Source organism: Cetorhinus maximus, chromosome 23 (assembly GCF_964194155.1).
Source record: "Cetorhinus maximus chromosome 23, sCetMax3.hap1.1, whole genome shotgun sequence".
In the NCBI taxonomy this organism is placed as follows: domain Eukaryota; kingdom Metazoa; phylum Chordata; class Chondrichthyes; order Lamniformes; family Cetorhinidae; genus Cetorhinus; species Cetorhinus maximus.
The window spans coordinates 54,508,849-54,532,213 of record NC_135901.1 but is presented as its reverse complement, the minus strand read 5'-3'; the positions used below and the strand labels follow the sequence as shown (position 1 = coordinate 54,532,213).

General features: G+C 41.7%; 2 protein-coding genes across 2 annotated transcripts in view; both read right to left on the bottom strand.

Moving 5' to 3' along the window:
* Nucleotides 1-23,365, bottom strand: part of LOC144698562 (uncharacterized) — a 1,040,782-nt gene that overhangs the window by 162,411 nt on the left and 855,006 nt on the right. The gene's annotated exons all lie outside the window — the stretch shown is intronic.
* The window catches only part of LOC144698050 (uncharacterized), a 79,305-nt gene that overhangs the window by 15,139 nt on the left and 40,801 nt on the right, over nt 1-23,365 (bottom strand). The window contains exons 3-4 of the mRNA XM_078569983.1: nt 14,910-15,089; nt 13,738-13,912 (exon numbers count right to left, since the gene is read on the bottom strand). Coding sequence (XP_078426109.1) covers nt 13,738-13,912; nt 14,910-15,089 — 355 coding nt within the window. The remainder of the gene's footprint in view (nt 1-13,737; nt 13,913-14,909; nt 15,090-23,365) is intronic.

Below are 23,365 nucleotides of genomic sequence, written 5' to 3'. Positions count from 1 at the left end.
CCCGACTATCAACATCCTGGCGATTACCCTTGACCATAAACTGAACTGGACTATCGACATAAATACCATTTCTACAAGAGCAGGTCAGAGGCTGTGAATCCTGTGGCGAGTAACCCACCTCCTGACTGCCTAAAGTCTGCCTACAATCTACAAGGCACAAGTCAGGAGTGTGATGGAATACTCCCCACTTACCGGCATGAGTGCAGCTCCCACTGCACTCAATAATCTTCACACGACCGAGGACAAAGCAGCCGGTTGATCGACACCACATCCACAAACACTCACTCCCTACACCACCGACGCACAGTAGCAGCAGTGTGGACCATTTACAAGATGCACTGCAGGAATTCACCAAGGATCCTTCGGCAGCACCTTTCAAACCCACGGCCACTGCCATCTAGTAGGACAAGGGCAGCAGACACAAGGGAACACCACCTCCTGGAAGTTCCCCTCCAAGACACTCATCATCCTGAGTTAGAAATATATAACCGTTCCTTCACTGTCGCTGGGTCAAAACCCCGGAACTACCCAACAGCATTGTGGGTGTATCTACACCACATGGATTGGTTTCATTTGTCCTTTAGTGAAAAAAACCTGCCATCCTCACCTGGCCTACATATGACTCCAGACCCACAGCAAGTGTGGTTGACACTTAACTGTCCCCTGACATGACGCTCACAATTAGGGGTGGACAGCAAATCCTGACCTTGGTTCAAGGCAGTAGGTCATCACCACCTTCAAGGGCAATTAGGGATGGGTTATAAATGTTGGCCCAGCCAGTGAAGCCCACATCCTGCAAACAAATAAAAATTTACCCTGTCTCATGGTTCTGAATTCAACCGCCTCTGAATTCCACCTGGGGGAGATGGAGGATTAATGGTAACCTGACGGGGCTAGAAATCCAGAGAGCCAACCGAATGCCCATTGGTTCAAATCCCACTACAGCAGTTCGTAGAATTTAAGTTCACCAAGTATAGAAAATGAAGCTCATCTCAGTAATGGCGATGATGAAACTCATCGATTGTTGTAAAAACCCATCTGGTTCACTAGTGTCCTTTCAGGAAGGAAACCTGTTGTCCTTACCCAGACTGGCCTACATGTGACGCCAGACCCACCGCAAATGTGGCTGACTCTTAAACGCCCCTGAAATTTTTCCCCAGCAGGCCACTCAGTTCAATGGCAATTAGGAGTGGACAGAAAATGCTGGCCTTGCCAGTGATGCCCACATACCATAAAGAGAAAAACAAAATAAAATGGGACACCTGCTAGAGTGCAGTGCTCAGTACTGCACAGCCCTATTGGGCCTAGGGTGGAGCTTCAATCCGGACATCATCCTCGGTAGAATACCTAATGCTAAAGTGATCATTTAAGTGCCTGGCAGACTATTTCACACTCACATTGCGCTGAGTAAAACATTTCAGGATCTAAAGACAAAACACATGGTGGGTACATTTCAATGAAAATCTTTAATATTTAGAAACGATTAAAACATTTAAAAAATTCCAAAATCTCATGTCTCGCAAATGGCTACAGTGCCCCAGGATGAGCCCAACAGTAATGGGAAATGTGGGAACAGGTTCAGGCAGTGAGAGCGAGAGAGCACGTGAGCAATATCAGAAAGGATGGACACGGTCGTTCAGAACAGACCATCGCCATTCAGGTTGTTTCAATTGGTCAACTTGACCAAAAATAGAACAAAGGGACAAATGGAGAGCAGCGATTTAAGAAACTTAAAAAATATATGAACTGACCTGGTGACAAGTATGAGCCTTGTATGCATTCAGGAGAGAGTGTATGGTGCTTGGCAAACGCTCGGCTGTTAGCAATATTTGACTGAGGACAGTTTATATTGCCGGGCGGATGCCGATGGGGCAGAAGTCGGTCCATTCTGCATTTCACTAGCAGTCGCCCAAAGACAAGGTTAAGCACAAGTGAGCGGTGGCGAATTCGAAGGCAATAAGATGGCAGAGAAATTCGTCCAGGATAAATCGAGGCTCACTGGTCTTCAGATCTTCCTCTTTGCCAGGAATCTGCCCGTCTCACTGAAAGAGGGAACACGGGTGAGAAAGAGTTCATTCTCAAGGGGGTTGAGATCTGTCAGGCTAACCTCCCATCCCCCTCAGTCTGTCCTGGACACCTGAGCCCCCCACCACCCCCCCGTAATAGTCAATCAACAGGAGCTGCGATCCTGATATTCATGTATTGAGCAGGCGGTGACCAGGCTCTCAGTTTGCTGGTTAATCACACTGCAGCCCCATATCAGTGACACGTACACAGAACAGCACTAACTTGCTAACAGGGATGCAACTTCAGTGACATTGACAACAGGCTTAAACCTGGGACAGTTGTCGATTTATTGGTACTTTGGCATGTTTAATTCATTTCACAGGATGTAGGCATCACTGGCTGGGCCAGCATTTATTGCCAATCCTTAGTTGTCCCTGAGAAGGTGGTGGTGAGCTTCCTTCTTGAGCCGCTGCAGTCCATGTGGTGTAGGTACACCCACAGTGCTGTTAGGGAGGGAGTTCAGGATTTTGACCCAGCGAAAGTGAAGGAACGGCGATATATTTCCAAGTCAGGATGGTGACTTACTTGGAGGGGAACTTCCAGGTGGTGGTGTTCCCATGTGTCTGCGCCCCTTGTCCTTCTAGATGGTAGTGGTCATGGGTTTGGAAGGTGCTGTCGAAGGAGACTTGGTGAATTCCTGCAGTGCATCTTGTAGATGGTGCACACTGCTGCCACTGTGCGTCGGTGGTGGAGGGAGTGAATGTTTGTGGATGGGGTGCCAATCAAGTGGGATGCTTTGGTGTCAAGCTTCTTGAGTTTGTGTTTAGGAGCTGCACAAATCCAGGCAAGAGGAGAGTACTCCATCACAATCCTGACTTGTGCCTTTAGATGGTGGACTGGCTTTGGGGAGTCAGGGACTGAGTTACTCGTCGCACAATTCCCAGCCTCTCTGACCTGCACTTGTGGCCACAGTATTTATACTGCTAGCCGAGTTTAGTTTCTGGTCAATGGTAACCTCCTGGATGCTGACAATGCATTTATGATACATGATGCAAGTATTCCAGCTGAAGAATTTTAAATAAATGAATTTATTCAGTGGCAAAGAGCACCGCATGAATGAATTAAAAGGGTCAAAGTCCCCTCTCAAACCCGTTTCATTGTCTTGTGATTAAAGTAATACAACCGCACCCTCTGCTGGCACCTCACCGCCACTACAGGCGGTGCTGTTTGCCAGCCTCAGAGAAGTTCAGTTACTGCATGGCTGCATCTGAAAACATATTGATGAATTGTGAATATGGAACAATACTGTATCGGATTGAAGTTTGCAGCAGGGTTCGCTCTTTTACCACCTGACCCTGTACATGAACTCTCTCATCATTCCCCATTGGAGGTATTGGCTGGAGCTGGTTGTTGGGAGTTATTTCAGAGTGCAATGTGCACATTTGACACAGTTATCAGACTCTAATCGCTTTCAGAATGGGAGTAGTTAAACTTTGCTGTGCTCTGTAATTCCTCTGCAATACATTGTCAATGTTCAACGCGACACATTGGATCTTTTTAAAGCTTTTTTCCCACTTATGTCTCCAAGATAATGTTCTCAATTTCTCACGTTCTTTGTCCTAGTGGGGAAATTATACATATCAAACACAAACAATATATGGGAGAGAATTTATTTTCACATCTTTACAGCCTGGTCAGAAAATCTAAAACACGGGGAATTGTCTCAGGATAAGGGGCCGAACATTTTGGTCTGAGATGACAAGGGTTGTGAACCTTTGGAATTCTCTACCCTAGAGAGCTCTGGATTCTTCATCCACTTTAGTTCGGGATAGGCAGAGTTACAGTGTCTCGGCTATTTAAGGGATATGGGTAACGGGCGGGAACATGGAGTTGAAGCAAAGTTCTGAATGACAGAGCAGCTCGACGGCCATTCCGCCGACTCCTGCTCCTATTCTTGTGTTCCTGTAAGAATCAATGTTAACGGCTTTCCTGCTTTCAAGAGTCTGCTCCATGAATCGAACACCCAGCGGAATAACAGTCTGAACTTTCCAGGTCCATTAGAACAGGCTGGAAGGCGGCAAGGCTGGCACTGGGCCGGGGAAGGCGTCAGGAAACGTGGAGAGAGGGAATCTGTGTCCGTCCCAGGGCCTCATTTGCTTTGCTCATTGTTGAAAGATAATCAACTCTTGTCAGTCAGAAACCACAGTTTTTTATTTCTTTTTTCATACAGGTTTTTTTTTCCATATGTGATATTTCCTTCCTTAATTCCTTATCTCCATGAGGCAAATTTTGAGTTCCTCTCTAGGAATGTTATCCATTGCCTTTCTGCTTATTTTTCAAGTATTTATATCCGCCCATAGCTTACCCTGATCAGATGTGCACCTATGATCTTCATTAGCCTTTTCCCTCACTGCAGTTGTAAGCATTAATCTTCTGGCTTCATTTCTTATCATCTTAAACTAATGCGGAATGAAACAGAACAATGTGGGATCCCAGCGTTAATATTCTTCCCGTCCGAATACAATCCCTGTATCATTACAATCTGGAATCTATCAATCAACTAATTCCGATTCCCTTGCAGTCCTCCCTCTGATTGTGGAAATATTTCTTCCAGGGTCGCATCCTTTCCAGAGGAACTGTTTAGAAAGCCTGCAGGAATCCAAATGCATCACATCCATTGTCTATCTTGCCCCATGAAGCTCGTTTTGCTCACGTTCAAAGTGATCAGCCAACTAGATAAGCAAGTCATTTCCTTCATGGACACTTACTGACTACAATGAAAGGTTCTCCTTCTCTCCACATGTCCGACAAACTTTCCTTTCTTACGGGTTTACGAGGGGTAACTCATGGTCTGTGATTTCCTGACTCACTTTTTCGAACATATTACCAAAGAACAATAAAGGCTGCATTTTATTTTATTTGCTCGCCAGACGTCTTTTCAGAATTCAATCATTTTTCACAGATTTATGACTGAGAACCTGCAGATTTCTCGCTTATTTCCGTAAAAATCCTCGGATGCATCTTATGTGGGCCGTGGATTGATTCAGCTGAATTTCCACAGCTCTTCATCAACCATGCTGGTACTAACGTAATAAATGTAGCAATTCACCACTGAAAGTCCTATGATCTCATTTGCGGATCACATGTACATATTAACTGTTCCCTCTTTCAAAGAAGATGAAACAAAAATACATATTGAACGCAATTTATGCCTGGCTAGCATCAGTTGTGTTGCCCTCACTCGATCATATTTTCGCACTCCACCTATGTTATTTTCTTGCAACAACAACACAAATATATTAGCGTTTTCTTCCCTTGCCATACCCTGTTTGAAAGGGGATTTGTTAAAGTTGTCCTGAATCATGACGGTCCGGACAAAGTAGGCAGGGAGAAAGAGTGTTCCCAAAGTCCAGGACTACGTGCTGAGGGACGCACTAAAGCTTGGGGCAGCTGCCGCAAAGGCGCAATGGGGAAGGGTCGCTGTCTAAGACCTTTCTACCACAGCGCACCGAGAGACTGGGAACTGTTTAGAGCCCCTCGGGCTGTACAGATCAAAATGAAAGGCTGTAAATGATTGTAATATTGTTTGTACTGATGCACCTGGTGATACATTTTGTAAAAGTTTAACCTGGATTGTACCCTTGTAATGTTGTTTTTGAAATGGTTTTGAATGTGATTGAAGATATTTTATGAATAAAGTATATTTTTACAAAAAAAAATGGAGAAAGAGTTCCCAATGGTGGAAGATTCGAGAACAAGTGGGCACAGATTTAAGATAATCAGGAAAAGAAGCAACGGCGACATTTAAAAATAAAGTTTTTTTCGCGCAGTGAGTGGTTAGGATTTGGAGTGGACAGGCTGAGTGTGTGGTGGAGGCAGATTCAATTGATGCTTTCAAAAATAAATTGCATCATTTTCGGAAAAGGGAAAAAATGCTGGACCAGGGGGAAAAGAGTGGAACTAGGTCAATTTCTCCTTTAGATGGTTAGCACGGGCCAGACAAATGGCCTCCTTCTTTTCTGTAAGAATTCTTCAATTCTATGATTGATATCAGAAACAGTAAATTAAATCAGCATTTCCACACCATCTGCAATAGCAAGGTTTGTCCAGCAGATGGAACCGAAACCGTGATTGCTCAAATTCCGTGAGGCCGACATTTCTCAATGGTTGCTGCATTGGCCCTGTTTCCATTCATATCAAACTAGACCCCGTGCCTGTTTAAATAACACTAGGTCGTGTCATTGATTATATTAGAGGAGGCTATGTCTCACTTATTTCTGTTTTCGGCCCAATCTCTGCTGATAGCATACTCATCCAAGGCCCTCTTTCTGTTTTGTGAGACACTGTCAGTTATGACTGCACGGAACCATGTCTCAGCTTATATGACAAAACTTCATGTCCCAATTGTTAATGCCTTGTACAATGTCTTCCTTTGTACTAAACTTGAACATGTGCCTGTTGGCATTACACGAGGCTTTCGCTCAGTTATTATTTGAGTTGACCCTGCCATGTTTATATGAAGCTAGAGGAGGTCACAGTTAATGCTGCACAAGTCCATGTTCTGTTTATATAACACGATGCCCTGTCTCTGTTGTTAGTGCTGACAGGCTGGTTAATAAAGCATATGGTATCTGAGGCTTTATAAATTGGGGCACAGAGTTGAAAGCAAAGAGTTTTTCGAACACTGTTAAAGTCTCAACATGAGCATTTGCGTCCAGTTCTGGGCACCACCCTTTAGGAAAAGTGTGAACGTATCAGTGAGAGAGCAGGAGAGGTTCACGAGAATGGTTCCAGGGATGGGGACCTCCAGTTAAACTGGTTGATTAGAGGAATTGGGAGTGCTTTCCATAGAGAAGAAAAGGTTGAGGCAGAATTTATAGATGTATTCAAAATCTAGATGGGTCTGGACAGAATAGAAAGTAGAAAACGGTCTAATTGGTGGAAGGATCGAGAACCAAGGGGGACAGATTTAAGTTAATTGGGAAAATAAGCATTAGCGACACGAGGAAACGCTTTTGTTCATGTAGAGAGTGGACAGGACCTTCAATGGACTGCGTGAGGATGTGGTGGAGGCCGTGACAATGGAGTCATTTCAAATGGGATTGGATAATTATATGAAAAGGAGGTAAACATCTGGCTTATGGGGAGCCGGCAGGGGGTGGCAGGAGAGGAACTATTCCTTCACAGTACAAGAACAGTAAGAACGGACGGAATGGCCTTTAAGTAGTGATAATACTACGAATATTATATGGTTTTATGTTGATACGAAATAATATTTATGTTATCTTTACAGCTCAGTTTGAGTTTCTGCTACTGAGGCTATATCGATTTTAGGCTGGGAGCAGGAACCAGTGTTATTGCCTTAATTACTTTAAGGTACCGAGAAGCCTAGGTTCGATGAATTATATTTGTTTTATTTGAATTGTGCAATTGAGGGATTCTTTGTCAGTTTCAAACGGATAAACAAAAAAGGTGAATTCAGCAGCTTTAACTTAACATGACACCTCATCTTAAAACTAAACGATCGGTGACTTTGTTCAATTGATTAACCATATCCGTAGAGCAGAATATCTGTATTGGCGGGCAACCTTTGTCTTGGCATAACTGTAGGAAGTGTTATTAACATTTACTATTAATGTATATTATCTCTGGTATGGTGCTAAAAGAAGTGTTGACGTAGCTATATATGATAAGTTGTATTATTGATAAGAAGATGTAACATTGTTTGCAATAGCTCTGTATTTACAAGGGTGTGATATTTACTCACGTGTTGAATATACATCCGGGGGCCCAGGGAATAAGAGATGCAGATTTGTCTTCAGTGTTCATGGCTTTAGATACAGAGATGAAGTGACACCAAATGAACCTCACCCCAAGCCAATGAAAGAGGTTAATTTTGATTCTTTCCAAATAATAGCACATCCAGAAATACAGAAGTACTATTTGATAGTCATTGCAGACATGGCTGCAGGAGTACATGGATTGGGACTTGAATATCAAAGGGCATTTTGGAAGGACATGAAGAGAAGAAATAGTGGAGGGATGGCTCTGCTAGTTAATGATGGCTTAGCAGAATAGAGAGGGATGACCCAAGCTCATGAAACCAGGACACGGAAACGGTTTGGATAGAGATGAAAAATGGTAAAGTAAAGAAATCGCTTGTAGGAGTCGTGTGCAGGCCTCCTAATAGTAACCACACGGTAGCATGAAGGAAGAAATAATGGGAACTTGTCAGAAAGGCACAACCATAATCATGGGAGCTTTTAAACTACGTATGGATGGGAAATGTCAGATGGGCAAAGGTCGCCCAGATGAGGAGCTGATTGAATGCTTCCGGGATTGTTTCTTAGTTTTCGAGGAAACTAGAGAGCAGGCTATACCAGACCTGGTATTGTGCAATGAGATAGGTTTAATTAATGACCTCATAGTGAAGACGGCCCTCGGTAGTAGTGACCATCGTATGATTGAATTTCACATTCTGTTTGAAGGAGAACTGCGTGGGTCCGAGACGATGTTTTTAAGACAGAATGAGGGCAGTTATGAGGGCATGAAAGCAGAACTAACTGAAGTGAATTGGCAAATTAAGTTAAGGGATAGGTTCATTGAGAAGTAATGGTAAACATTTTAGTGGATATATCAAGATACACAGGATAGATATATTCCAGCGAGTAAAAAAAAAAGGTCCAGGGGACAATACACCATCCGTGGTTAACTGGAAAGGTGAACGAGAGTACCAAACTTAAAGAAAACAAATATATGATTGTGCAATGATAGGTGGAATGCCAGTAGATTGGGCAGAAGAGAAGGAACAGATTCAGATGACTAAAAGTTTAATAAGGAGGGGAATAAAATAGAATACGACAGAAAGTTAGCCACAAATATGAAAACAGATGGTAAGAGCTTCCATGAATTTTTTTTAATAAAGAAACGAGTTATCAAAGTGAGCGTTCGCACCAGAGAAAGTGTCTGAAGAATTGATAATGGAAACCACGGAAATGGCAGATGAATCGAACAGGTACTTTGCATCAGTAGTTACTATAGAGGATACAATTAACATTCCAGAGGCAGCTGTAAATCAGGAAATGGAAGGTAGGGAGGAAGTCAGGAAAATTACAATAACCAGAGAAGTGGTACTGAGTAAATAGTTGGAGCTGTGGGCTGACAACTACCCGGGTCCTGATGGACGTCATCCTGGGGTCTGAAAAGAAGTGGCTAGTGAGATAGTTGATGCATTGCTTTAATGTTTTTCCAAGCTCACTAGATTCAGCGGAGGTCCCTTTAGTTTGGGATAGAAAAGGGAAGGAGACAGGAAGCGGGAAACTGCAGGCCTGTTAGCTTGACATCTGTTATGGGGAAAAAGTTAGAAGCTACTGTGAAAAAAAGCTGTATCAGATAACTTTGATAAGTTCAAGGTAATCAGGGAGAGCCAGCATGATTTTGAGCAAGTAACATGGCCTGTGGATAAATGGGAAACGATGGATATTCTGCAGTAAGGCTGGCAGAAGGCATTTGATAAAGTGCCACATCAAAGATTATTACGGAAGACAAAAGCCCATGGTATATAGGGTAACATATTGTATGGATAGAAGATTGGCTGGCTAACAGGAATAAATGGAATTTTCAGGTTGGCAAGGTGTAACGAGTAATGTGCCAAAGGACTCAATGCTTGGACCTCATCTCTTTACAATTTACATAAATGAGTTGCATGAAGGGATGGAAGAGATGGTTGCCAAATTTGCTGATGACACAAAGATAGGTAGGAAAGTAAGTTGTGAAGAGGACATAAGGAGGCTACAAAAAGACATAGATAGGTAAAGTGAGTGGGCAAAGGTCTGGCTAACGGAGAATAATATTAGAAATTTGAAATTGTCCATTTTGGCAGGAAGAATAAAAGAGAAACATATTATCTAAATGGTGAGAGATTGCAGTGCTCTGAGATTCAGTGACCAGGATGTCTTAGTGTGTGAATCACAAAAGGGTAGTGTAGTATGCAGGTACAGCAAGTAATTAGTATGCAGGTACAGCAAGTAATTAGTAAATAGAAAGTTATCATTTATTGAAAGTGGAATTGAATTAAAAAGTAGGGATGCTATGCTTCGGTTACACAAAGCACTAGTGAGACCACATCTGGAGTACTGTGTGCAGTTTTGGTCACCTTATTTAAGGAAGGATGTAAATGCGTTAGAGTCAGTTCAGAGAAAGTTTACCAGACTCATACCTGGAGTGGGCGGATTGTTATATGAGGAAAGATTAGACAGGCTAGGCTGGAGTTTAGAAGAGTAACAGGCGACTTGGTTGAAACATGTAAGATTCTGGGGGTCCTTGACAGCGAGGGTGTGCAGAGGATGTTTTGTCTTATGGGAGAATCTGGAACCAGGGATCACTGTTTAAACATAAGGCGCTGCTCCTTTAAAACGTAGATGAGGCGATTTTTCTTTCTCGCTCTGGGTCGTGAGTCTTTGGAACTCTGTTCCTGAAAATATTGCTTCATAAATTCTACTTGATCCATAAATACCACTTATTGGGAACTTTTTAGATCAGGCACAATTAAATACTCCATTAATATAAATCAAGAATTCGGAACGTAGATATATTAACTAAAATGGTTTTATATCTCAAAATCTCCTAAGCTTTACAGGCCTCCTTCTGTGCTGCAAGCATTCCATGATTCAATGATTTATATCACAAGCATGAACTGAAATTGGCATTTACGCGGCATTGACTATAGCAGCGTTTGTCCAGCAGATGGCAGTGAAGCCGAGGTTGCTTTACATTAAACAGTCATTGTGTCAATTGTTACCGGAATGGGCTTTATCTCTGTTCAAATTAAACTAGGCTCCGTCTCTGATCATATCACAGGTTCATATTTCTGATCATTTTACCGCAAGTCATGTTTATTTGTTTCCTTACTCAGCCCAATCTCTGTTGATATACCGGGTCCGGGCCCTCTTTCTATTATATCAAACCTTCTCTCAGTTATGACTGCACAGAATCATCTCTCGGCTAACATGACATTAGGTCATGTCTCAATTGTTACTGAACTTGGCCCTGTCTCTTTTAATACTAAACCAGAAAATGCTCATGTTTGCATCACACGAGGCTGTGTCTCACTTTTTGCTCTGCCACGTTTATACTAAACTTGAAAAATTCACAGTTAATGCTGCGCATATCAATTTCTCTGTTTATATCACACAATGTCCTTTCTCTGTTACTATTGTACTATTCCATGTCTCTCTCATTGTTGCACTTGTCCATGTTTCTATTGATATTAATCTAGGTACGTGGTTAGGAGTGATTGCACTAGGTCTTATTTTAATTTATATTGCATAAGGTCCTTTATCAAGTAAAACTGCACTAGACCCTGTGTCAGTTTCCTTACACTAGATTCTGTCTCCTTTATTATTCCGTCAGTCCATGTATCAGTTTAAATTACACACGCTACTGCCTCATCTATTCCTGCACCCAGCACTGCTGCACTTTATAATACACGAGATCACATTTCTGTTTACGTTACACTAGATCATCTCTTTTTTCATGTCAATCTAGGTCATCTCTCTGCTGACATTCCACTGGACGTTTCCTTGCATGTGTTTATATTGAAATAGACCCTGCCTTTTTGTATGCAGTGCAGACCATGCCTGTGATTATATTACATAAGGCCACGTCTGTTACTAATACGCTGGAACTTGTCTCAGTAATTATTGAACTTGACCCAGTTTCCTTTTATATTATTGAAGATGTTGTAGCAATAATTTGTGCACTCCTCCCTGTCTCAGTATTACTGCGCCTGACCCTGTCTCGGTTTATATCCAAATAGATCCTATCATAATATTACACCAGTTCCTGCCTCAGTTATATCAGTGTTTGGCCCCATCTCAGTTGTTCTGGAAGTATACCATGTCTCTTTTTGTATTACATACGGCATAGTCCCAGTTCTTACTGCGCTGGAGTAATGGTCCCTATATACAGCACTAAGCTTTGTTTTAGTTGTTGCAGCATTACTACATGTCTCTGCTTATATTGCATTAGCCCTATCTCTGTTTGTACTCTACTAGACCATGTCTCACAGGCTACAGAAGATGCAGTTGCAGTTATTACTGCACTAGACCCTGCCTTTTTAATGCTAAATTAGACCCCTTTTCTGTTTATATTGCACTAGTCCCGATCTCTATTGCTACTTCAGTAGACCATGTCTTAGCTTAAATTAAGCTTGATCCAATCTGAGTTATTACTGCGCTAGGCTGTGTCTATGTGAAATAGAGAGATAATATAAATAAAGGTAATGAGCTAGGAAATGGTCCCTGACCTTGGCCAAAGATGGGCGGCTTGAGATCGGCGGCCCATTCAATGCAGCGCCTGATATTCAGTTTCATTACAGTCGACAGTATCACTGATCATATGCCACCTGTTCTGTATATTTTCATGAAGAGAATCATTCTTCACACTTGCACTGTAATTCCTCAAAGATAAATAATTTACCGCCACCATTTTTTTGGCATTTCATGTTCTCTTATTCAAATTGTGGCTGCAGATCTTTTAATGCAGAAAAAAAATATTGGTCTCATTTTCTACTCTGTACTATTGTGTAGAAAATCATGGCATACTGGCCATTTCGTTACTGAGATGAAGGTGCCAATCACCAATCTATCTCTCGCCCCTCTATCTGATGCAATGCATAACTCATTGTCCAACTGTTTGCCTGTCTGTCCGTTTCTCTCTCTCTATCTCTCTCCCTCACACACACACACACACCTCACGGTCTTTCTGTAACTTCAGTGAATGTGTTAACACACCAAAAAGAACAATTCATGTATTTCAGCTGAAGATCGTTTAATATTGTAACTACTTATTAATAACCATTCTGCTGTGTGCTCTTGTTTATAAAGTGATTTCAGACTGTCTATGTCCTTTCCCAGCTAGACTAATCTGTCTCAGGTGATCAGGTAGAATGTGGATTACATTACCTCGAGAATAAGGGCAGCTTATTGGCAAATGATCACATCAACATCTTACAGAAGCTCCTGTCTATACCATGAGTCTGTGATCATTTGTGGAAGCAATGTGGACAAATTGAAACTGTACCTGTTGTGAGGTTACTACAACTGTAATTCTATGATTTATTACTCAGAGGGATGGAAAGGGTTGAAACATTCCTTGATCTCCAGGGAATTTTCACTCTTTTGTTTCTGCAACCTTTGAGTGTTACTTCCACTCTTTCCACTACAAATGCACTAATCCTTTTTTGCACTGCATATTCTGCTCCCATGCTGCATATTCCATGGAATGACTCAGGCCCTTTGTAGCATAAATAGATGCAGGGTCGATGTATTACAAACAGAGATATGGGCTAGTGCAGTATCAACAAAGGTAGGGCCAATTGTAATAGAAACAGAGATAATCTAATGCGGTAATAACAGAGACAGGACCCGGTGTAATATAAACAAATATATGTACTACTGCATTAATAGCAGAGACAGGTCCTAGTGTAAAGATAGAAGAAAAAAGTCTTTGTTTAATGATAATGAATATAATACTTTGCACAATGATATCCGAAATAGGTGCCAGTGTATCACTAAGTGAGGACTGTCAAATTCATGAATGTTAGGAACATGTTACTGTTGAAAATAGACGGGAACAATGTTCCCATAATAATAGGCGTTTATTAAATTGGATCGATAAGCAGGTTATTTTCTGGCTGGAACAGTGGCCGGAGTGGAGTGTAATAATTACCGAAATAGGAGGCAATGCACTAAGAATGGACTCAGAGTCCAGTGTGATTACAGCAAAGGCATTGTTGAATTTTAGTGTAACGAGGACAGTGTTCGATCCAATACTATCAGCCGCAGGTTGCAATGTATTACTGAACACATCACTGAATCCAGTGTGCTGGGAGTACAGTCGGTCTCTAGTGCGCCAAAACCGAAGTTAGGGTGTCATACTTTAGTGAGTGCGATTCCGACAAAGTTGCAAATAGTTTGCCGAATAACAGAATCAAGGACCATTGAACTCTGAATGGAATAAGGTTTGCGATGGGAACTGTGAATAGATCATGTCCGTGTTGAATATTTGGCAGCACTCTCTCTCCTGGGTCAAAATATTTGGGTTCAAGTCTCCCTCCAGTTAAAATCCTACAACTCTCTCCCTAATAACACTGCGGGTGTACCGACACCATATGGGCTGCAGTGGTTCAAGAAGGCAGCTCACCACCACCTTCTCAAGGGAAATATGGGATGGGCAATAAATGCTGGCCCAGCCAGCGAAGCCCGCATGCCGTGAATGAATGAAAAAAAGAGACTGGACCCCATAACCTGGGTGGATTCTACAGGTGTCAGTGTAAATTCAAGTTTAATTGCCTTTACGTCCTTTTGCCCAATAGTTTCTTATACTCAGAATCGGTGAGGTAATATAACAGACAGAACAATCCTGCACAATGTCCCTATCCAGCCAGGCAGGGGTTCCTGCGACACAATCACACGTTTGACGTGCGCGTTCACTAAAACAAAACTCTTCCATTTAGATTTATGAAACAAGTGGCGATTACATGGCTCGGGCAGATTGGAGCCTGGTATAATAATGATCACAGAGGCCGCCTGCAATGTATGAATGACAGAGGCCGTTTTTACCGCTTGTACTCTTGCATTGAGCGAGGTAGATGAGCAAAGAACATCCGAATGTAATTGTAAAGCAAACTGGAAGGAAACAATGGTGTTTTGGGCATAGTGCAGGCTCCTGTGCAGTGATGAGTGGGGGAGGGAATTGTGTGATAAGAAAGTCATGGAGATATCATGACAAAGGCCCGTGTGACTGACTCCTGCTGACTAAGAATGGTTATACCTAAGGGGGAGGCAATGAGGACATAGAGACTGCAAAGGTTTCTGCTATCTGAGGTGACAGTGACGCACCTGTCAGAGGAACAGAAACGGATCTGTTCCTTCACAGCTTTTCCTGCAGTTTTGGAGTTACACAGAGGCACATGGGCCGAATCTGACAGCTCAAAGAAACCGACATTTTCAATCTTCTTCTTGATACACATCGTGACTGAAAAGGTCAAATAGCAAAATTTCCCCGGGCAAAATTCAGCGCTACAGAGATTCAGGAGTTGGAGATTTTATGATCAGAGTTCGATCGAGTGACATTCACTTGAAGTTTATAAAAAAAAAACTCTTGAAAGATACCTGACAATAATCAGCATTACACGTGCAGGCACTTTCAGACGGCAGGATTAGCCCACCAGGTAAACTGTGTAATTATCACATTTTATTTGGGCCCAATAAAGGACAGAGGAGGTACCGAAATGATAATGCAACAAGAAGATACATAAAAACAGAAACATAAACTGTAAGAAAGACAGAAAATCATTGAAAAAGGCCTTAAACCCATCTTTTAAAGGTCTGTCCAATTAGTTACATTCCCCAATGGTCAGGAAAGTGAGATCTCAGGATATACAGGGGAAGGTGACAGGTCGGATCCAAATTTGTCTCACGACAGGAAACAAAGGGTGATGGTCAATGGATGTTTCTGTGAAAGGGAAACGGTTCCCAGTGCTTTTCCAAAGCGCTCAGTGCTGGGCCCTTGCTGTTTATTATATATATTAATCACTTAGACTTAAACGTGGGAGGCATGATTGGGAAATTTGCAGCTGACGCAAAAAATTGCCGTGTACTTGATAGTGGAGAGAACAGCTGTCGACTCTAAAATGACATTACTGGTTTGGTTGAGTAGGCGAAGTGGCAAATGGAATTCAATCTGGAAAAGTGTGAGCTAATGCATTTGAGAGGGGGGAGGGGACAAAGCAAAGGAATGCTCAATAAAGAGGAAGATATTGAAAGGTTGAGGAAGTGCGAGACCTTGGAGTGTATGCACACAGCTCCCCAGAAGTTAGCGGGACAGGTGGACAAGGTGGTCAAGAAAACATATGGAATGTTTTCCTGTATTGGGCGAGGTGTTGAACAGAAAAGAAAGGATGTAATAATGGAACTGTTTAAAACGCTGGTTAAGCTACAGCTGGAGATTTGCGTACAATCCTGGTCACCACGTTACAGGAAAACATAATCGCTCGCAGAGAGCTCAGAGGAGATTTACAAGAATGTTGCCAGGGCTTGAAAATAGCAGCTATGAGGAGAGATTATATAGGCTAGGGCTGTTTTCCTTAGAACAGAGAAGGCTAAGGGGTGACCTAATTCAGGTGTACAAAATTATGAGGGGCCTAGGTAGGGCAGACAGAGAAGAGTTGTTTCTCGTAACTGAGTCGTCAATTATCAGGGGGAAAAGAGTTAAGGTGATTGGTAGAAGGATTAGAGGGGACATGAGGAAAAGCATTTTCACCCAGAGGGTGGTGGACATCTGGAATTCACTGCCTAAGTTGGTGGTTGAAGTTGAAACGGTCAACCCACTTAAAAGACACCTGGATCTGCACCTGAACTGCTGTAACCTGCAAGGCTATGGACCAGGTGCTGGGAAGTGGGATTAAAATGAGCGGCGAGTTTCTTTTATCTTTGGCCAGTGCAATCACAATGGGCTGAATGACCTCTTTCTGCACCATAACTTTTATATGGTTCTATGTTTCTATTATCCGGCAGTTTTTAAGCTCTAAAGTATGTATTCTCTTTCCAAAGTTGAATTCGCTTCTGCTATTATTTCAGGTTGTTTATTCCAGCTCATGACAACTCACGGTGTTAAAAAAATCAGTTCTCATCTCACCATCCAGTTGAATTAATCTGAATCTGTCATCTCTGATCACTGATTGTTGTGCCAGCTGATCGGGCTCTCTTTATTTAAGCCATCAAACCCTTAATGATTTTGAACATGTGTATGAAAGAGATGCAGAGATGAAGAGAGATGCCGGAACTGACACAGAGCATAAAACTGAGCGAGGGAAAACAGAAAGAAGGAAGAGGCGGTGAGAGAGATAAGCTGAGAAATAAAGCCAACAAGTAACACAGAGGAAATGGCACAAAATATAAGGGAGCAAGTGGTCATTTCCCGGCTTTAGAGAACAGGGGATGTTCAGTGAATGATCCACAGACACATCCAGTTATGTCCTGGAATGGCAACTCTAAATAGAAATAGATCACAGCAGCCCCATTTGTAAATCTCACCGCAATGTGATCTGTGTGACTCTGCACTGACTCTCTGGCCAGATATAGGCCGCCTTGACAGATGTTTCCACCAGATTGTGGCCCCTAGATTTATTTTCTGCTCAGAAGTGAGATGTGCGGTTAGGAACCAGCAGCAAAGAAACAGGAAGTGGTGTTACCTGAGAATGAAACAACAGCCATCAGTTTCATGTTATCACCATGAACAGATTTCCTGCCTGTGAGGGTGAGCTCACTCTGACAGCATCAAGAAGCACAGCATAAATTGTTCCTAGTTCTAACATTGCATTCACATCCATTCCCATATAAAAGAACAAAACATATGAGTTTATATTGGTTGTAGCACGTTTATTGAAGGTGGAGGTGGGTTAAGGATTATCACTGGGAGAAAAAAATAAAAACTAAAAAAATCCCTCATGGATGACTCTTCGGATAAAGAATGTTTTAAATGGATCATGTGTTGTCTGAGAAAGGGACTAGAGAGTTTAAGAGAGTTAAATGGCCTCTGTGTGCGAGCGGGGTTAAACAATTTTGGTTGTGTCTGAGAGAGTTTAAGTGAGTGAGTTGCTGTTTTGAAAAGAAAAGAGGTTAAGTGGCTGAGCTGTTGAGAGAGAGAGAGAGAGACAGACAGACAGAGAGAGAGATTAAATGTGTTTCGCGAAGTCTGCCTTTCTTTCTTTCATTCTTTCTTTCTATCTATCTATCTATCTATCTATCTATCTATCTATCTATCTATCTATCTATCTATCTATCTATCTATCTATCTATCTATCTATCTATCTATCTATCTATCTATCTATCTATCTATCTATCTATCTATCTATCTATCTATCTATCTATCTATCTATCTATCTATCTATCTATCTATCTATCTATCTATCTATCTATCTATCTATCTATCTATCTATCTATCTATCTATCTATCTATCTATCTATCTATCTATCTATCTATCTATCTATCTATCTATCTAATGTATCGATCTATCTATCTATCTAATGTATCGATCTATCTATCTATCTATCTAATGTATCGATCTATCTATCTATCTAATGTATCGATCTATCGATCTATCTAATGTATCGATCTATCGATCTATCTATTTATCCAACTATATATCTGTCTGTCTGTCTGTCTGTTTATGAGATGGTGTTTAGTGTAGTCTTAAATGAGCTGAGGCCTAGTGTGGTGTTAACATAAACAGTGTTTGGATCAGTCTAACCGAGGAACAATCTTGTGTAATTTAAAAGCACTCCGGCTTGAAGGTGATAACCGAGATTAACATAATTTAATAAAAATAGAGATATGGACTATTTTAATATTAGATGAAGTATGTTCGGCTGTAACAGTAACAGTGACATTGTCTAGAGCAGTAAACCTGAGGCAGAATCCACTGCAGCCATTACATACAAAGTATCTGGAGGAAAATAATTTCATACTGCACCTAGGGGCAGTGATTGATGATACAGGGTTTGATCAATATAAACGGAGACACGGTCAAGTGCACTGGCTGATGATATAGGGTTTGATCAATAACAACTGAGGCAGGGCCTGGTGCAGTGATTGATGATAAAGGGCCTGGATTAATATCAATTGAAACAGGGCTGAGTGAAGGAATTACTGGTTAAGCCCCTGGATGAATATAAACTGAGACGAGGTCTAGTTGCAGTGATTACTGTAACAGGGTCTAAGTTTAAATGAATTGAGGCATGGTCATGTGTAGTGATTATACCGATAAAGGACCTGCATTGATATAAACTGGGACAGTGACTAGTGCAGCGATGACTGTTACTGTGCAGAGATTAATATAAACCGAGACAGTGCCTCGTGAAGGAATTACTGATTAAGAGCCTTTGTGAATATAAACTAGGGCAGGGGCAAGTGCAGTGATTGTTGATGCAAGACTTAGGTTGACATAAAGTGAGGGAAGGTTAAGTTCTGTGATTACTGATACTGGGCCTGGGTTAAAATGAACAGAGCAGAATCTGGTGCAGTCATTACCGATACATCACCTGACATAGGTTTACATCCTCATACCCCTCACGTGGGAAAGGGACTGCATGCCGAGGGACCTCAAGGATGCTCTTATCATGAGCCTGCTCAAGAAGAGAGACAAGCCCGATTGTAGTAACCAGAAAGGAGCCCCTTTGCTGTCTTCCAGAAGGAAGATTATTGCAAGCATCCAGCTTCGTCACACCCTTACCATGACCACAGAGCTCTTTGGAGAGGCGCAGTGACATTTTTGCCCATCGAAAGGTTTTCACTGTGTGGCAAATCCACCAGAAATGCCAGGAGCAGCACACGGACTTGCTCCGCATCAGAAATGTCTTTTCCCCTGCCGACGATTAAGACTTGTGGAGTATCCCCTCAAATTTGGTGCTATCAGAAATGTTTCACATCTTCGATCTGTTCCACGATGGATTGCAAGGCCTGACCCTCACCAAAGGAACCAATACAGACCCTACCTCAATGAAAACTGGGGTCTGACAGGCTTGTGTCATCGCACCAACCCTCTCCTCATTGTTTTCTCTCTGTAATAATTCACCTCCCCTCCAGCAGATTACCCGCTGGTGTGGAGATAAGCTACAGAACAGACGGGAATTCTGTTGAACCTACACCAACTTGAATACAAAACCAAACTCACCCAGCATCATTCATTGAGCTTCAGTAAGCAGATGACTCTTCTGTGCGCACTAACTGAAAACTAAGCTCCAGGTCATTGCTGACACGTTCTTTGAAGGATATGAAAAAAATGGCTTTTCATTAAACACCAAGAAAGGTAAGACTCACTTCCAAACAGCCCCCAGACCACTAAACCTCCCCCATTGGCAAGATCCTAAAAAAATGGATCTTCATCAATATCTTCGGAGACTCCTATCTAGGAAGGCAGAAATAGACAACAAAATTAATCACCGAGTCTAATGCGCCAGGTCAGCCGTCGTCCGAAAGATGATCAGGGTATTTGAGGACTAGACTTCCAAACCCAAGTCTCTGGCCATGGTATACCGGGCAGCAGTGATCTCCGTGCACCTAAATGCTTCGGAGAGTTGGACAAAGTAGAGTAGGCACCTCTAAGCTCTGAAGAATTAACACCAGCGGTTCCGTTAGAATGTTCTACAAATCGAGTGTGAGGAAAGGCAGTCAAACAGCAGTGTCCACTCTCAAACCAACATGCCCAACAGAGAGGCCTTCATCAGTCAATACCGGCTCTGCTGGGTGGAACATATGGTTCGTATGCCTAACACAAAACTCCCAAAGTCATTTTTCCACTTGGAACTCTGTCGCGGCAGGAGGCAACTAGAGTGCTTGAGGGATGTGCTCAAAGCATCCCTGAAAAGGTCGAACAGATCTGCCAACTCATGGGGTCCATAGTTTGCGGCTGACCAAAATCAATGAAGCTTATTCAGGAAGGCTGTAGTCCACTAATGCCCTTCAGGGAAGTCACGCCAGGGCCACTGAGCTCCTGGCCTCATTACAGCCTTGGTCCAAACATGGACAAATGAGCTAAAATCTAAAGGTGACGTGAGAGCAACTGCCTTTGATATCAAGGCAGCATCTGTCAGAGTGTGGCATTAAGGAGTCTCTGCAAAACTGGAGTCCATGGGAATCAAGGGGGAAACTCTCTTTTGGTCACTATCATATGTTGCACAGAGGAAGATGGTTGTGGTTGTTGGAGATCAATTATCTCAGTTTCAGAACATTACTGCAGGAGTTCATTAAAGCAATGTCCTCGGTCCATCCATCTTCAGCAGAGTCTGCAGAAGACGTATTGGGCTTAACAGCCAAATCAGAACATATCGAAGTGGCATGGCAGCATGTCATCCTCGACCCTGATGGAATGACTAAGAAGAAGGAAACAGTCGCTAGGTGAATTTCTTCCGAGACAGAACATAGTGCAGTGATTACTGATTTCGGGCCTAGATTAATCTGAACAAAGGCAGTGCCTCGTGCTATGATTACAGAAACAGGGATGAGATTGGTATTAACTAAAATAGAGTCTAGTGCAGTAATAACTTACCAGACCCTAAGTATTATAAGCTGAGAAGGGGCCTTGTGCAGTAATTATAGATACAGTGCCTTGGTTACTGTAAAGTGAGACAGGGTCAATTACAGTGAATGCTGACACAGGGCTTAGAATAAAATAACCTGAGACAGCATCTACTACAGTGATTACTGATACAGGACCTTGGTTAATATAAAGTAAGAAAGGGTTTGTTACAATAATTACTGATACAGGGCCTCGGTTAATATAAACTGAGACAGGGCCTATTCCATTGATTAGTGATACGGGGCCGATATTAATATAAATGGAGACAGGGCCCATTACATTGATTACCAATACAGGGCCGAGATAAAGTTAAACTGTGACTGCATCTATTACAGAGAGTACTCATGCAAGGTAAAGATTCATAGAAACTGAGGCAGGGTCTAGTACATTGATTACCGATACAGGATCTAGATTAATATAAATGGAGACAGGGTCAATCACAATGATTATTGAGACAGGATCTATATTAATATAAACAGAGGAAAGGGTCTTTTACAGTAATTACCAATACAATGTCTGTATTAATATAAACTGAGACATGGTCTATCACAGTGATTATCAATACAATGTCTGTATTAATACAAACTGAGACAGGGTCTATTACAATGATCACATACAAGTATGGATTCATATTAACTGAGGCTGAGGCAGGACCGATTACAGTGATTGTTGATACAGGGTCTGGATTAATATAAACTGAGACAAGGCCTATTACAGTAATTACTGATATATGGTATGGATTAAAATAACCTGACAGGGCCTCTTAGAATGATTACTATTACAGGGTCTAGATTAATATGAACAGAGACAGGGTCTATTACAGCGATTACCGATACAAGATATGGATTGATATAAACTAAGTCAGGGTCAGGTTCAGTAATTACTGATGCAAGGTATTGATTAATAGCAACTGAGGCAGGGTCTGTAACAGTGATTACTGTTACAATGTATGGATTGATATAAACTGAGACAGGGTCTTTTACAGTGATTACTGAAACAAGGTCTGCATTAATATAAACTGAGGCAGATTCTATTACTGTGATTACTGATACAAGGTATGGATTAATATCAACTGAGTCAGGGTCCATTTCAGTGATTGCTGATACAGGGTCAAGATCAAATTAAACTGAGGCAGAGACTATTACAGTGATTACCAATGCAAGGTATGGATTAATATAATCTGAGACAGGGTCTATTACAGTGATTACTGATACAAGGAATGGATTCATATCAACTGAGACTAGGTCTATTACAGTGATCACTGATGCAGTGTCTGGGTTAATATAAACTGGGACAGGGTCTATTAGAGTGATTACTGATACATGGCATGCATTAAAATAAACTGCGACAGGGTCTGTTACAGTTATTAATGATAAATGGTCTAGATTAATTTAAACTGAGGCAGGGCCTATTACAGTGATTACTGATATATGGTATGGATTAAAAAAACTCAGACGGGGCCTGTTATATTGATTTCTGACACAGGGTCTAGATCAATATAAACTGAGGCAGGGTCTATTAGAGTAATTACCAATACAAGATCTCTATTAATATAAACTGAGACAGGGTATATTACTGTGATTACTGATTCAAGTTTTTGATTAATAACAACTGAGACAGGGTCTGTTGCGAAGATTACTATTAAAATGTATGGATTGATATAAACCAAGACAGGGTCTTTTACAATGATTACTGAGATAACGTCTGTATTAATGTAAACAGAGACAGGGCCTCGAACAGTGGTTACTGATACAAGGCATGGATTTATGTCAACTGAGGCAGGGTCTATTACAATGATTACTGATACAGGATCAAGATTAATATAAACTGAGAGAAGGCCTAATACAATGATTACCGATGCAAGACATGGATTAATATTAACAGAGATAGGGTCCATTACAGTGATTATTGATACAGCGTCTAGATTAATATAAACTGAGTCAGGGTCTATTAGACTAATTACCAATACACAGTCTGTATCAATATAAACTGAGACAGGGTCTAGTACAGTGATTACTGATACAGGGTCTAGATTAATATAAATGGAGACAGTGTCAATCAGAATGATTATTGATACATGATATAGGTTAATATGGACTCAGGACAGCGTCTATTTCAGTGATTAATAATACAAGTTATCGATTAATATAAACTGAGACAAGTTCTATTACACTGGTTACTGATACAAGGTCTGAATTACTATAAACTGATCATGAG